The sequence below is a fragment of the Hemiscyllium ocellatum genome, chromosome 13 (genome assembly GCF_020745735.1).
Source record: "Hemiscyllium ocellatum isolate sHemOce1 chromosome 13, sHemOce1.pat.X.cur, whole genome shotgun sequence".
NCBI classification, from domain to species: domain Eukaryota; kingdom Metazoa; phylum Chordata; class Chondrichthyes; order Orectolobiformes; family Hemiscylliidae; genus Hemiscyllium; species Hemiscyllium ocellatum.
In genome coordinates this window covers 28,613,041-28,629,837 of record NC_083413.1, presented here as the reverse complement: position 1 = coordinate 28,629,837, position 16,797 = coordinate 28,613,041, and the positions used below count along the sequence as shown (strand labels likewise).

The following is a 16,797-nucleotide window of genomic DNA, read 5'->3' as shown; positions in this document are numbered from 1 at the left end:
ATTCAATGCTTAAGATCTCTTTTAATAATACTCAAAAAATTAGATAATCATTTCATAAGATAGACTTTCAAATCCTTGTAATGAGTGCAAGCACTTTTACATGCAGAGAAGCAAGACAACAATAATTATTATTTTCCCAATACACTTACCCCTTTATCTCTTGATTTTGAATTGAATTTCACCGTCTTTAATCTGGCACGTTCTTTCTTCTCAACTCTTGAGTAAAATAACAAAGCCAAAAATTTATGATAGAACAGTATATATTCGAGTACTTGTAAAACACTCGAACGACAGCATTTTTAAACTGAAACGCATGCTCTCACTAACGCCCAATGAATGCAGCTGTATTTCTAACAATACTGTTGAGAGAGGCATGTCAGGAAATAACCTACTTACAGTTGAACAATCTCAAAGCTCTATAGCTTAGTAACAATATATATAACAATACATATTTTTTCAAACCAGACATTGAGAAGCCAACATGAACAGTGCTGCCATGATACTCATTAACTGGCAATTGAGAATACCATACAAAAATAAAACCCAGCAATAACAGCCATGTCACAGCTGCCCTTCCACATCCATTTGCATCAAGTTGTGAAGGTTGCAATGAGATCACTTCTTTCTCCTGACCTGGATAACTGTGGATCATTGAGAAGCACATGCAGAATTTGCTCAACAATTTCAAAATCTTGCAGCACACCTCCATTCACTTCAAGAAATATTCTGGCTCCTTTCAATGTTCGTAGTTTTTTCAAACTTGTGTGAAATCAGATCAAGATCAGATATCAGGTTCTTTCTCCACAGGACAGTGACCATCAGAAGCTAGATACTGCCTTATGTACAGATGCCAATTCAATTATTTTCTTCAAGTGCATGTTGGGCATTTTTATGGCTGGAGTGGATATTACTCCTTGCGTACGGGCTAGTACTACAGAGAATTCATGGCTTGAGTGACCTCCTGGAAAACTTTTGATTGTTTCAATGGTTGAAGATGAATTTTGTAAATGCCTTCACCTCAATCAAGGGGATCATTTAGTTTTTAGGAATGATGTGGAGCATTTTTACTGTTACATAAAAGAAATTAGAATTATATCACACATGTTGGATGGGTACATTGCTATATGCAAGGGTTAATGCCACTATTCAGTGCATATTTCTTTGAACTGATCTTAGAATCATATTTGGTAGAACATTATACACAAGGTGGGTAAAAATAGTAAGTGATTATGCTGACTTGGTTGAAGGGCATTTCACTTGTTTGATGAATTAACAAAAATAAACTCTACAGTAGACTATCAAAGTAATGCAACTCCATTCTAGATTAAACAAAATTACATGCAATTTTGATCATTTTGACAACAACTAGATAATTAAATAAATCCAGTATAGCACATTCTTTGGTGTGACTAGCAGTGAGATAGCCAGGGTGATCCAGGAGGCAGCACTACAGAAGGCTCAGCCCTTGTCTCCGTCCAACAGATTTGAGATACAGTCCATGGTCACACAGGCAGTAAGGAGGATGAATAAACTGACGAAAGCTCCATGGTACATGGAACTTTCAAGTGAAGGATAAAGAAGAAATGTAGGCATAACCAGTGATAGCAAAGTTAGGGGAACAGACCCTACCCTGGTTACAAAATTCTCTGTAACCAGGATCCACAGTCCTCAAGGGTATGTTGTCTACACCCAAGGTTAAGGATATCTTACATGGTTGCATTGGAGCTTGGAGTGGAATGGGAAAGATCCAGTTGTTGTGGTCCACGAGGTATCAACGATATAGATAGTACGAGCAAAGAAGTCTGCTGAGGACAAGCAAGCAACTAGGTGCTAAATTGAAAAGCAGAACCACAAGGTAATTATCTCCAGGTTACTACCCGAGTCATGAATTAATCAAAACAGGGTCAGCAAAATTAAATGTGTGGCTCAAAGACTGGCAGGGAAGAAATGATTTGATATAATAGGATATTAACACCAGTACAGAGGACAGAGTGTGCTATTCTGTTGGGACAAGTTCCACTTAAACCATGTTGGGATCGGAGTCCTGGCAAATTGCATAACTAGGGTTGCAGGTCAGACTTTAAACTAATTTTTTGGGTTTGGGGATAGTTCAGTTGCATGGAAAACTTAAAAATTAAACCATAACAAGGTGGTAAGAGTGCAGGTTAGTGAGGAGGCTGATTGCGATTCAAAATGAAAGGAAGGAGCAAAGCATACAAACGCCACATTGCACCAAGGAATCATACAAGAGTAGACAAAAATGATAAGAGGACACACTTTAAAACCTTTGTATCTGAATGCATGTAGCATTTGGAATAAAATTATGGTGTAGCACAAGTAGAGACAAGTGGGTGTGATTTGGTGATTATTAAGATGTGGATACAGGGAGACCAGATCTGGGGATTGAACATGCAAGGGTACTCAGTGTTTTGGAAGGATGCACAGAAAGGAAAAGATGGTGGTTACCTATGTTAATAAAAGAAGAAATCAGTGCTGTGATGAGAAAGGATTCTGATAACAGGGCAGGATATATTATTAATTTTGGTAAAATCAAGAAATAGCAAGGGAAGGGAGCAATCTATAGGTGCCCTAACAGTAGTACCACAGTACGGTAATGTATAAACTAGGAAATACTCGGGGCTTGCGAGAAAAGTTGACAATAATCATGGGTGATTTTAATATGCATATAGACTGGACTAATCAAACTGGTAAGGGCAGCTTCATAGTTAATATAATGCATTAGAGATGGTTCTTGGAGCAATATGTAGGTGAGCAGGTTGGTTTGGATTTAGTATTGTGTAATGAGATGGCATTAATTGATTTTCTCACAATAAAGGATCCTCTAGGGAGAAGTGATCATAGCATTGCAGAATTTCAATTTCATTTTGAGGAGGAGACATTAGTGTCCTGTATTAGTATTCTGGTGTTAAATGAAGATAATTTCATAGGGATGACAACTGACCTGGCTGTAGTGGACTGGGCAGAAAGAATGAAAGACAGAACAGTTGGTGTACAGTGGCAGATATTTAAAGAGATATTAAATTTCTCCCAACTAAACAAAATATATCCATAGAGGAAGAAAAATTACAAGAGGAGAAACAGCATCCATAGCCAAGCAAGGAAGCTAAAAGAAAAAATAAAGGCAAAAACTAAGACACAGTATATCGCTAAAGTTAATAGCAAGCTGCAAGATTGGGAAACTTTTAAAGACCAACAAATGGTTACTAAAAAAAAAACAAGAACAAAGGTTAGTTATTAAAGAAGATTAGTACAACAACTTCTATCAGTATATAGAAAGAAAGAGAATAGGTAAAGCGAATGCTGGTCCCTAAAGAGGATGACACTGGCACGTTAATAATGGGGAACTCAGAAATGCACAGATACAATCAACATTTTATCTTTTCTTTCCCAGGAAGGACAGTGAAGCCATCCCTTTAGTAAAAGGAATGCAGTGGTTATAGAAAATGAGGAATTTAAAACAATTGTCATCAGTAAGGAAAAAGACTTGAGTAAACTATTGGGATTAAAGGCAGATGATTTCTCAGGGTCTGATGGCCTACATCCTAGAGTCTTAAAGTCAAGCTGAATAATTAAACAGATAAGCATGAAAGCAATTCATAGTCTGAAACTGAATTGAGCTCTGAAGTGAATACACAGCTAAAAATGTCTGAGCAAGAGATGCTAAAAATAAGAAAACAGACTCTTTAATCGATTATTGTTTTTAAAGGAAAGAAGTAAATATTACTTCAAACCTTCAAATATTTCATTTTTAACCAGGATTCAAAAATTTTTTTAAAAGACATTTAAGAGATAAACGATCTGACTTTCTGCAGATTGTCAAAGTAGCAGTGAGGAGGGAATTCCAGAAATTAGGTTGAGATAGCTTAAAGTTCAGCTATCAGCAGGGCACAGAGTTTGCAAAATAAAAGTCAGCTTCAGAAAATATAGATTGGTAAAGGGATGTAGGGCTAAAAGGAGAAGCAAAGGTTTAATCAAGAATGTGAGAATTTTACAAATCAATGTTTTGTGGACTGAGCGTCTTGTGGGTCAGTGAGACTTGGTAATGGAAGGTGTTTAGAGTGGAGGATGGCTAGGGGTGGGGGGGGGGGGGGAAAAAAAGAGGCAGGAATTGTTGCAGTAAGGAAATATCAGAATATATTTAATATAAAGAGTTTTTGATGAACGCACATTTATGGAGGATAGTGTCGTTGGGGGATATATAGTCGACAGTACACTTTGAAATCTACTTTGCTGGACACCATTTAATGTCGCTGCACCTTTTAAATAAACCTTGGAAGGTAGAAGGATCAATGGAATCACAGATGTTACAACATGGAACAGACCATTTGACACATCGTATCTGCAAGGACAGCTCAGCCAAGGCCACTGCTCCAGTTTTCTCTCTGGTCATTATGCAAGTATTTTCTATTCAAATAGTTATCCAATTACCTTCTGAAAGCCATGTTAAATTCTATCTCCACTGCATTCCCAGGCAGTGCATTTTGGATCCTAGTCATGTTCTGATTTTCCTTCCTGTGATCTTCATTTGCTAATCACCAAACTAGCGGTCTACCTAGGTCTGTCATCATTTGGAGAATGTACATCACACCGTCCCTCAAACTTCCCTTTTCCCTTAAAAAAATGGAGAAAATCCCAGCTTCTGTAATCCATCCACACAACTGAAGCACTCATCCCTGGAGCCTATGCTTGCAAATCTTTTCTGTAATGTTCTATAAAGCTCTTAATTAATTTGCGGCAATGGCTTCCAAAAGCAGAAGCAAATATGTTATCATGCCATCATGTGCATGCAGCTTAGAGGGAACACTGTCTACCATATGCCAATCTTTGACGTCTTCTGTCACCATCTTCTTCAATGTTCATAAACATTTCCAAGATTTGTCATATACAAATTCCCTCAGCATCCTCTGGTATGTTCTGATGCAGTCCTGGCGATATACAAACTTTAAGCATGTTAAGTGGAGGCGGCAAGATGGCTCAGTGGTCCACCCTGCTGCCTCACAGTGCAGGGACCGGATTTAATTCCAGCTTTGAGTGCCTGTCTATGTGGAGTTTGCACCTTCTTCCAGTGTCTGTTTGGGTGCTCTGGTTTCCGCCCACAGTCCAAAGATGTGCAGATTAGGTGGATTGGCCATGCTAAACTGACCTGCAGTATCCAGAGATGTGTAAACTAGGTGGATTAGCCATGGTATAAATGCAAAGTTATGGGGATAGGATAGGGGGCTGGCTCTGGGTCAATACTCTTCAGAGGGTTGGTGCAAACTGAATGGGCCAAATGGCGTCTTTAAGCACTCTAGGGATTAAGCAATTCAATGTTTCTCTATATTCCCTCTAAAATGCGGCATTCATGACAGTACAGCACTCCCTCTGAACAACATTGGATCAGCAGTCAAGATCATGTGCTTGTCCTGCTGTGGGGATGGACCCGTGACCACCTGATCTACTGAGGCAAAGCGAACATCTAAAACACAGGAGCAGAAGTAGGCCATTCAACACTTTGAGCCTGTTCCAGAATTCTAGACTATGGCCAACCATCTACCTCAACTCAGTTTTCTGCCCCCTCCCCATATCCAAAGGGGCCAGACACTAAACAAAAACAAAAGAATCACAGATGCTAGAAATCAAAAACAAACTGCTGGAAAAGCTCAGCAGATCTGGCAGCATCTGTCAAGAGAAAGCAGAGGTAATATTTTGGATCCAGTGACCTTTCTTCAGAACTCTGCTACCTCTCCACAGATGCTACCAGATCTGCTGAGCTTTTCCAGCAGTTTCTATTGCTGTTTCTAATAGGGTCGCCCTGCCTACTGTAAATGTAACATAGTAATTGATACCTTACAGCTCCCAAAAGCATCTTTGCTGTTCCCTGCCTCCACTAATTTAAAAGGCAGGAGCCTGCGTCTACTTGATTGAAATATCCTTCCATTTTAAATTGCAAATCATTTCATAAAACATTTGACGGTTTTATTTTGTAACTATTTATACAGCACACATAAAATGGGAAAAGTAATTGATTTCTGCATTGGGCTAATTGAAGCCTAAGGAAATTGCTACAAAACCGGAGAAGCACAATCTCACTTTGAGTCTCTAATTGTCTGATTACAATCAATGTTATTTGACAAAACATAATAAAACGATGTTAAGTATGACTAGATGTTTGTCATTGTGAAACAGGTCACAAATAGTTATCATGTTCCACATTCTATTACAAATTAGTGAGAAGAATGTTTGCCTTTATTTGGTTTTGACATTGACTTTTAATTAGTCTTGGGAAATTAGAAATTCCTGTACGGTTATTCTCAGAAGATCTAACACACTACGTTCATTTCATCCAATTCAGTCATTGGCAGGTAATAAAGGACAATATAAAGCAAGTGGTACAACACAGATTATTTCCACTGTCCCACTTCATCCCTTTACAGTCAGTTAGATTACGTTGAACATCCATAGTCACAGCTATTGATGGCACTGGGACAGTTAAATAAAAGCTTTGCTGGCAGTATTTAATCAAGGTCAAGTGCTTCAGTAAATGGAACTAACACTTGCTTTAATTATCATCTAAAATTGAAAGACTGAAATAAGAATATTACCATGGTTACTGCTGATGAGACATTACAGGTGGTGGTGTAGAGAGGTTACCATTCTGCTTAAAGATTCTTTGGGTGAAATTTGTTTCAGCAGAAGCAACTTTGCTTATTGATGCCCTTTGCAATGGTATTGCGCCTATCTTTCAGCATGGAGTGAAGTTCATCATTCCTTGAAAGTCGATTTGCAGGCAGACAGGGTAGTGAAGGTGACATTTGGTACACATGCTTTTTATTGGTCAGTACATTGAGTATAGAAGTAGGGAGGTCATGTTGCAGCTGTACACGACACTGGTTAGGCCACTATTGGAATAGTGCGTGCAATTCTTGCCTCCCTCCTACAGGAAAGATGTCGTGAAACTTGAAAGGGTTCAGAAAAGATTTACAAGGATTTTGCCAGGGTTGGAGAGTTTGAGCAACAGAGACAGGCTGAACAGGCTGAACAGGCTAGGGCCTCCTCTCCATGGAGTGCTGGAGGCAGAGATTTGACCTTATAAAGGTTTATAAAATCATGAGGGGCATGGATAGGGTAAACGGATAAGGTGTTTTTTCCAGGGTCAGGGATCCAAAACTAGACAGCATTTAATGAGAGAAGGAAGAGATTTAAAAGGGTCCTGACCAGTAAATTTTTCTTAGATAGGATGTTGCATGTGTGAATTGACCTGCCAGAGGTGGTGGCAGAGACTGATACAATTACATCATTTAAAAATCATCTGAATAGGTGTACAAATAGAAAGGGTTGAGGGGGATTTGGGCCAAATGTTGGCAAATGGGACTAGATTTATTCAGGACATCTAGTCAGCAAGGACGAATTAGACCAAAGAGTCTCTTTCCATGGATGCAGGCTTGCTCGCTGAGATGAAAGGTGCATTTTCAGACATTTCATCACCGTACTAAAGAACATCTTCAGGGAGCCTCTGGATGAAGCACTGCTGATGTTTCCTGTTTTCTATTTATGCGTTAGGGTTTCTTTGGGTTGGTGATGCCATTTCCTGCAGTGAGGTCATTTCCTGTTTTTTTTCTCAGGGGGTGGTAAATGGCATCCAAGTCCTATTAATGCAGACTCGAACAAACAGCTCTGCCAACCATCTAACCTAAACTTTGGGTCCGCTACATGGATGACACCTTTGTCATCATGAAATGAAACAAATTAGTGGAAACCTTCAAGACCATCAATAATACCCTTACCTGGTATAAAATTCAGTAAAGAGGAGGATAACAACAACAAACTACCATTCCTAGATGTCACAGTAGAACAAACATCCAATGGAGTACTTCAAACCAGCGTCTACAGGAAAACAACACATACAGACCAAATATCGAACTCCAGAAGCAATCATCCCAACATCCACAAATGAAGCAGCATCAGAATATTATTTCAATGAGCCACCACACACTCCAGCACAGAGGAACTACGCAGAGCAGAGGAAAATTGTGCATTCAAAAAGAATGAGTACCCAATGAACACAGTGTGCAGATTTTGCAGCAGCTAATCCAAACAAGCAGACAAAACGCATTTAGAAACCCTAGCCACACCCCCCAAATCAAAGACATCTCGGAAATGAGTGCCAGACTACTCAGACCCTTGGCATCATGATAGCCCACCAACACACTAAAACAGGAACTAATGAACTTGAAAGACCCTGTACAGACAAGCAAAACTAATGTCCTTTACAAAATACCGTGCAAGAACTGTAACAAACACTGCATTGGACAAACAGGCAGAAAACTAGCCACCAGGATACATGAACATCAACTAGCCACAAAACAATAAGGCTCTCTCTCACGAGTATCTTTACACACTAGTAAGGAAGGACACCACTTCCAGTGGGACAACACATTCATCCTAGGACAAGCCAAACAGAGACACGCATGAGAAAACCTGGAAGCATGGCATTCCAACAGGAACTCTATCAACAAACACTTTAACTTAGAGTCATTGAGTCAGAGATGTCCAGCATGAAAACAGACCCTTCAGTCCAACCCGTCCGTGCCGACCAGATATCCCAACCCAATCTAGTCCCACCTGCCAGCACCCGGCCCATATCCCTTCCTATTCATATACCCATCCAAATGCCTCTTAAATATTGTAATTGTATCAGCCTCCACCACTTCCTCTGACAGCTCATTCCATACAACTACCACCCTCTGAGTGAAAGAGTTGCCCCTTAGGTCTCTTTCATATCTTTTCCCTCTCACCCTAAACCTATGCCCTCTAGTTCTGGAATCCCCGACCCCAGGGAAAGGACTTTGTTTTTTTATCCTATCCATGCCCCTCAGGATTTTGTAAAGCTCTATAAGGTCACCCCTCAACCTCAGACGCTCCAGGGAAAACAGCCTCAGCCTGTTCAGCCTCTCCCAGTAGCTCAAATCTTCCAACCCCGACAACATCCTTGTAAATCTTTTCTGAACCCTTTCAAGTTTCACAACATCTTTCCGATAGGAAGGAGACCAGAATTGCATGCAATATTCCAAACAGTGGCCTAGCCAATGTCCTGTACAGCTGCAACATGACCTCCCAACTCCTGTACTCAATACTATGACCGATAAAGGAAAGCATATCAAACGCCTTCTTCACTATCCTATCTACCTGCAACTCCACTTTCAAGGAGCTATGAACCTGTACTCCAAGGTCTCTTTGTTCAGCAACATTCCCTAGGACTTTACCATTAAGTGTATAAGTCCTGCTAACATTTGCTTTCCCAAAATGCAGCACCTTGCATTCATCTGAATTAAACTCCATCTGCCACTTCTCTGCCCATTGGCCAATCTGGTCAAGATCCTGTTGTAATCTGAGGTAACCTTCTTCGCTGTTCACTGCGCCTCCAATTTTGGTGTCATCTGCAAACTTACTAACTGTACCTCTTATGCTCCCATCCAAATCATTTATGTAAATGACAAAAAGTAGTGGACCCAGCATCGATCCTTGTGGCACTCCACTGGTCACAGACCTCCAGTCTGAAAAACAACCCTCCACCACCACCCTCTGTCTTCTACCTTTGAGCCAGTTCTGTATCCAAATGGCTCGTTCTTCCTGTATTCCATGAGATGTAACCTTGCTAACCAGTCTCACATAGGGAACCTTACCAAAAGCCTTACTGAAATCCATATAGATCACATCCACCGCTCTGCCCTCATCAATCCTCTTTGTTATTTCCTCAAAAAACTCAATCAAGTTTGTGAGATATGATTTTCCACGCACAAAGCCATGCTGATGATCCCTAATCAGTCCTTGCCTTTCCAAATACAAATACATCCTGTCCCTCAGGATTCCCTCCAATAACTTGCGCACCACCAAAGTCAGGCTCACTGGTCTATAGTTCCCTGGCTTGTCCTTACCACCCTTCTTAAACTGGCACCACATTAGCCAACCTCCAGTCTTCTAGCACATCACCTGTGACTATCGATGATACAAATATCTCAGCAAGAGGCCCAGCACTCACTTCTCTAGTTTCCCACAGAGTTCTCGGGTACACCTGATCAGATCCTGGGGATTTATCCATTTGTGTGTTTCAAGACATCCAGCACTTCTTCCTCTGTAATTTGGACATTTTGCAAGGTGTCACCATCTATTTCCCTACAGTCTATATCTTCCGTATCCTTTTCCACTGTAAATACTGATGTAAAATACTCATTTAGTATCTTTCCCATTTTCTGCGGCTCCACACAAAGGTCTGCTGTGCTTTGCCAGTGCCACACTTTTCGAGTCTGACTCTCCAGCATCTGGAGTCCTCACTTTCTTCTAGATTTTGAAATGAGCCTGTCTCGCAAATATTGTTATGGACTAGGCAGGACCACTCAAAACATTCTCCAGCAGGCAGTCCAGACTATAACTTTGCAATTTGTTTCGGTAAACATAAAGTGAAAGTTACCCGGAGTAAATTAGCAAGATTGACTACAAGGTTTTAAAACAGACTAAAATTTATTCACAAAATTACACAGTGAAACACAAAGAACAGAATAAAGAACCCCTACAGAACTTAGTCTATCCAAACCAGACTTAATTATACTGTTCTGAATACACACAACAGTCCCAATAAGCAAACCCCCTTAAAAAGAAGTCAAAAAATGTAACAGATGCTTACAGGCTGAAGTTAGAAGGGCAGAAAGAGAGAGAGAGCCTGTTCACGCCGTCCACTGCTGAACTCTCAACTCATTCTGGACTGAACTGCTCAGCTTTCACATCCTTCCTTTAATGGGATGACCAGAACTGTACACAATATTCCAAGTGAGGCTGCACTAGCGTTTTGTACTGTTGCAGCATGACATCATGGCTCCAGAACCCAATCCCTCTACCAATAAAACCTAACACAGCATATGCCTTCTTAACAGGACTAACAACCTGGGTGGCAACTTTCAGGGATCTATATACAGGGACACAAAGATCCCTCTGCACATTCACACCACCAAGAATCTTCCATTGACACAGTATTCTACCTTCCTGTTATTCTTCTCAAAGTGAATCACCTCACAGTTATCTGCATTTAACTCCATTTGCCACCTCTCAGTCCAATTCTGCAGCTTATCCAAGTCGCCCGAAACCTGCAACATTCTTCCACTGTTCACCATTCCACCGACTTCAGCGTCATCTGCAAACTTACCAACCCATGACAAACAGTAGTGGTCCCAAAACAGATCATTATGGTACACCACTAGTAACTGGACTCCAGGCTGAATATTTTCCATCAACCATCACTCGCTGCCTTCTTACAGAAAGCCAGTTTCTAATCTGAATTGCTAGATCACCCTCAATCTCGTGCCTCCATATTTTATACAACAGCCTACTATGTGGAACCTTATCAAAGACTTTACTGAAGTCCATGTATACCACGACACCTGCCTTACCTTCATCCACCTGCTTCGTCACCTCAAAAAACTCAATGAGGTTTGTGAGACACTAGCTGCACTCGACTATCCACCATCAAATTGTTGCTTGCTAGATGGTTATAAATCCTATATATCTCTTATAATCCTTTCCAAAACTTTTCTTACAACAGACGTAAGGCTCCCTGGTCTATAATTACCTGGGTCATCTCTCCTGCCCTTCTTCAACAATGTCACAAACATTTGCAATCCTCCAGCTTTCTGATACTCAACATGTAGACAATAACGGCTCAAAGATCAAAGCCAAAGGCTCTGCCATCTCCTCCTCAGCTTCCCAGAGAATCCTCAGATAAATCCCATCCGGTCCAGACTTATCTACTTTCACACCTAAAATTGATAACTCCGCCTCCTTACTAACCTCAATCCTTTCTAGTCTAATAGCCTGTATTTCAGTCGTCTTCTCTACAGTATTCTTCTTTTCCTGAGTGAAAACAGATGGAAAATATTCATTTAGCACCTCTTCAATCTCCACAGGGTCCACACGTAACTTCCCACTTCTATCTTTGACTGGCCCTATTCCTACCCTAGTCGCCCTTTTATTCCTCACATACCTATAGAAAGCTTTAGGGTTCTCCTTTATTCTACCTGCTAAAGACTTCTCATGTCTCCTCCTTGCTCTTCTTAACACACTCTTTAAATCCTTCCTAGCTAATCTGTAACTCTCCAACGCCTCATCTGAACCATCTCGTCTCAACGTCACATAAGCCTCCCTTTTCCACTTAACAAGAGATACAATTTCGTTAGTAAACCACGGTTCCCCTACTTAATCATTTCCTCTCTGCCTGACAGGGGTATACCTATCAAGTCTCTAAATTATTCTTCTACAACCCTTTTAGCTGTGATGTTGCGTAATGAGATTGCCTCTGGAAATCTAGTCGACACATCCATTATTGTTAATAAATACTGATTCCCATTTTTTGTTTGAGGTAGGGGACCTACGCAATCAATCAAGACTCTTGTGAAAGGTTCCTCAAATGCTGGAATAGGTATTAAAGGTGCAGGTTTTATTACTGCTTGTGGTTTTCCGATTAGCTGACACGTATGACATGTCTGGCAAAATTCAACTACATCCTTGTCCAGTCCAAGCCAGTAAAAATGTCTTTGTATTTCAGCCTCACACCAAATGACCTCCAAGTGGTAGCTCACACACCACTTGCAGCACCTCCTTTCTGTATCCTACTGACAAAACAATTTGATGAATTGTTTCTCATCTGCTTGAATGAGTAATGGTATCCATTTCCTCATTAAGACATCACTTGTTAAGTAATAATACAGGGATGCATTCACGCTCTTTCTCTGTAAATGCCTTTTCACATAACTGTTAAGTAGTCATCTTTCTGCTGTAACTCAATCAGCTTAACCAAGCTAAAGATACTTGCACATTTCCCTATTTGCTTCTGCTCTCTGCCACTTATCTGATCAAAGTCTCAGATAAAGCCATGTCAGCTTCCTTTTGATCTCGCGCTTCAATTTGTGCCCGTGATCTTGTGACCACACAAACAGTGAAAATTCCTGAATAAAGATCCTTCATTTCTTCAGTTGCCTGCATCTCCACTAGCTTTCCAGCTAGAGTAGGTAGCACACCTACCAGTGAATCAGCTACATCATTTGCAAGGACAAACTGATGCTGAGAGTTTGTCCAGTACTCCTGCCACAAATTCTCCACTCTTCTTTGGACTCTCGAACTTCACTTTGCACAACTGAGCACTTTTTATCTCACCATGAATTTCTGTTACCAGTACCTTTTCTGCAATAGTCCTTCAGGAGTACATATCTTCTTATCCTTCAGCATTACAGACTGAGAGGATTCTGTGTCCCTTAACATTGTAACTTCCTCATCTACTGTTCTTGGCCTATGTGCACAAACTTACATGCATATCTTTTAAGCAGATCTGGAACTTCCTCCTTACTCAACCTCTGATCACCTTGTATACTCTGAGGCAGATGTCTAACTTCCTTTGTACTTTTTGTTACTAGTCCTACAAAACTTCCAGGCTTGTCTTGTTTTCCTACATCTGACTTTCTCCTAGCCCACCAACACTGTGATTTCATGTGGCGCACTTTATTACAATGAAAACACCTGAGCTTTTTAACTTCTTTGTCCCCTTCAAGGGTTTCTTTTTTACCTTGTGGTAAATTATCCTTATGATCTTCACTGAGATCTACCTTTCCCTTTCCATGTGAGGATTTCTCTTTGCCCCAGTTTCTATCCATCATGGACTGAAATTGATTCTGGAAGCCAAACTGTGTTTTATGGTCCAGCTCATCATCATCAACCACTTTAGCTGCTAACCTTGCTGTTTTAACACTCTGCTCTTCCACATGAGTTCACACTTCTTCAGGCAGCGAATTTTTGAATTCCTTCAAAATAATTACCTCCCTAAGGACATCACAAGTTTGCTCGATTTTTAAAGCTCTTATCCATCTATTAAGATTACACTGTTTGATCCTTTCAAACTCAATATAGGTTTGACCAGGGTCTCTCCTTAGATTTCTGAAACATTGTCTATAGGCTTCTGGTACAAACTCATATGCACTTAAAATGGCTTTTTTCACCTCGTCATACTCTCCAGATACTTCCTCTGATAGTGACACAAAATACTTCACCTACAAGTTTCGTTTGGATCAACAAAACCCACATTGACACTGGCCACTGCATTTGTTTAGCCACCTTTTCAAATGAGATAAAAAAGGTTTTCATATCTTTGTCATCAAATTTAGGCAATGCTTGAGCATACTTAGACAGTTTCTCACTCAGCTTCTGACTGCCAGGGACATGCTCATCCTCACTAAGCCTACTTTCAGCCTTTTAAGCTGACTTTCCTTTTTAAGTCAGTTTTTTCCCTCTCTGCTCTCTTTTTCCCTCTCTTCTGCTTTTAATTGTAACTCAAACTATTTCATTTCTGCTGCCCTTTCCTTAATAGATTAGATTCCCTATAGTACCAAAACAGGCCCCTTGGCCCAACAAGTCCACACTGACACTCCGAAGAGTAACCCACCCAGACCCATTCCCCTTCTCCATATTTACCCTTGACTAATACACCTAACACTATCGGCAATTTAGCATGGTCAATTCACCTGACCTACACATCTTTGCACCTGGGAGGAAACCAGAGCACCCAGAGGAAACCCACGCTGACGCGGGGAGAATGTGCTAACTCCACACGGACAGTCATCCAAGATGGGAATCGAACCCAGGTCTCTGGTGCTGTGAGGCAGCAGTGCTAATCATTGAGCCACCGTGCCACCCCCATCTCTCACCTCTAACTCAAGCTGCTTCATTTGCAATCAAATTAGGTGAAGGGGTAAATGTAGGGGAATAGGTCTGGGTGGGTTGCGCTTTGGCAGGTCGGTGTGGACTTGTTGGGCCGAAGGGCCTGTTTTCACACTGTAAGTAATCTAAAAAAAATTCTGATGGCTTCTCCAGCAAGTTTAAATGCTGAGCTACTGCTGTAATTATCTCTCCTTTCCCCTCAGAAGCAGGCAGTTCTAATTCAAGCTTCTCCGCTGATCCCTCCAGCCTGGCCTTATTCACCTTTTACAAAACTACCAAAGTCACGACATCCACATTCAGAAAATTTTTGGCGACTGAAGGAGCCATTACTGTCCCAAGCTTTGTCTACCCAACCAAACCAGCACCCCAAATAAAGACACTAGCACCTAACACTCACTATTTAAAATTCTGCAAAGTGCCCCAAGTCTGTTATGGACTAGGCCAGGCAGCCCAGACCATAATTTTGCAATTTGTTTCGGTAAGTGTACGGTGAAAGTGAAAATTACCCGGAGTAAGTTAGTAAGATCGACTACCAGATTTTAAAACAGACGAAAATCTATTCACAAAATTACATAATGAAACACAGAGAACAGAATAAAGAACCCCTACAGAACTCAGTCTACCCAAACTAGGCTTAATTGTGCTGTTGCAAATATACACAACAATCCCAATAAGCAAACCCCATTAAAGACCAGTAAACAAAATATGAACAGGTGCTTACAGGTTGAAGTTAAAAGGGCAGAAAGAAAGACAGCCTTTTCACCCAGTCCACTGAGCTCCCAATTAGCTTTGGACTGAACTGTTCAGCTCGAGAGCTGACCACTCCCCTTTCATTATACAGGTCACTTCTAAAAGATGACAACTTTGGCCTGAAGTCTCATCTGTTTACATATAAATAAAAAGGCCTCTCAATACCCTTTAATCTCTACACCAAACCAGCCTAGTTGGCACCGGAAGATGTTTACGATCCCTCTGAAATAAACCAAGGACACAATATCCTTGAGAAAAGGAACAGCTTTTAGAAAAGGGAACCAGCTTTGCGACAAAATGTAACACCAAGAAACAGCAAATAAATGATTTACCATCATCCACTCTGAACAGCTGATCAAGGTATGAATTTGTGATGATCTTTGTTTTACAACATTGTCTAAACAGAAATAAAAATCGCTGACACCACTACAAAATGCTGATTTAATTGACTTAAATTATACTAATTAATCATGTAACTATTGTGGTTTATATAAACCTGTGCTTTCCACAAATGGGGCCCACAACAAAATATTTAAATATAAAGGGAGAGAAACCTCACTTGCTATTCAAGGGTTAATATACAATGCAACTTACAACTTTAACACCTAGAATTACTAACTTCTGCAGACTGCTCTTTCATCATATAAATCAAATACACTAACTGCAACTGGAATTGCATCTCTCTTGTAACCACAGTGTATCAGTTGCATTCATCCCGGTTTACTTTTGATGAGGTCACATTTGAAATATTTACTAGTCTTTTCTTTCCCGGGAAGGACAGCTTGCTGTCTATTTAAAGGAGACAGTTGTTTCAAATTTAGATTTTCTGTGGGGTATTTGTTTGAAAAGTTACTCACAACTATCAGTCTTGCCAATGTTTGACTGTTCAAGCCATATCCCAGACTGAAATCTGGTTTAATGTATCAGAGTCAGACTGGTACACAGCAAGAAAACAGGCCCTGCGACCCAACCTGTCCATATCCTTCCATACCTATCCCATTCATGTACCTGTTTCAATGTTTCTTAAATGACAAAATTGTACTTGCTTAAACCACTACCTCTGATAGCCTGTTCCGGGCACTCACCATCCTGTGTGTGAGAAAACTACTGCTCTGGATCCTTTTGTTTCTCTCCCCTCTAATTTTCAACTCCCCTACCAGTGGCTATATACCTTGTCTATGCCTCTCATGATTTTACAGACCTTTAGGAGGTCACACCTCCGTCTTCTATGCTCCATGGAAAACTGTCCTAACCTGTCCAACTTTCCCATATAGCCCAAACCTTCCAGTC

The 16,797-nt window shown here is 40.7% G+C and overlaps 1 protein-coding gene across 3 annotated transcripts in view; it reads right to left on the bottom strand.

Moving 5' to 3' along the window:
- Positions 1–16,797, bottom strand: part of dlg1b (discs large MAGUK scaffold protein 1b) — a 428,423-nt gene that overhangs the window by 23,613 nt on the left and 388,013 nt on the right. For all 3 annotated transcript variants that reach the window (XM_060834674.1, XM_060834676.1, XM_060834675.1), the window contains exon 17: positions 150–216. In XM_060834674.1, the coding sequence (XP_060690657.1) occupies positions 150–216 (67 nt within the window). The remainder of the gene's footprint in view (positions 1–149; positions 217–16,797) is intronic.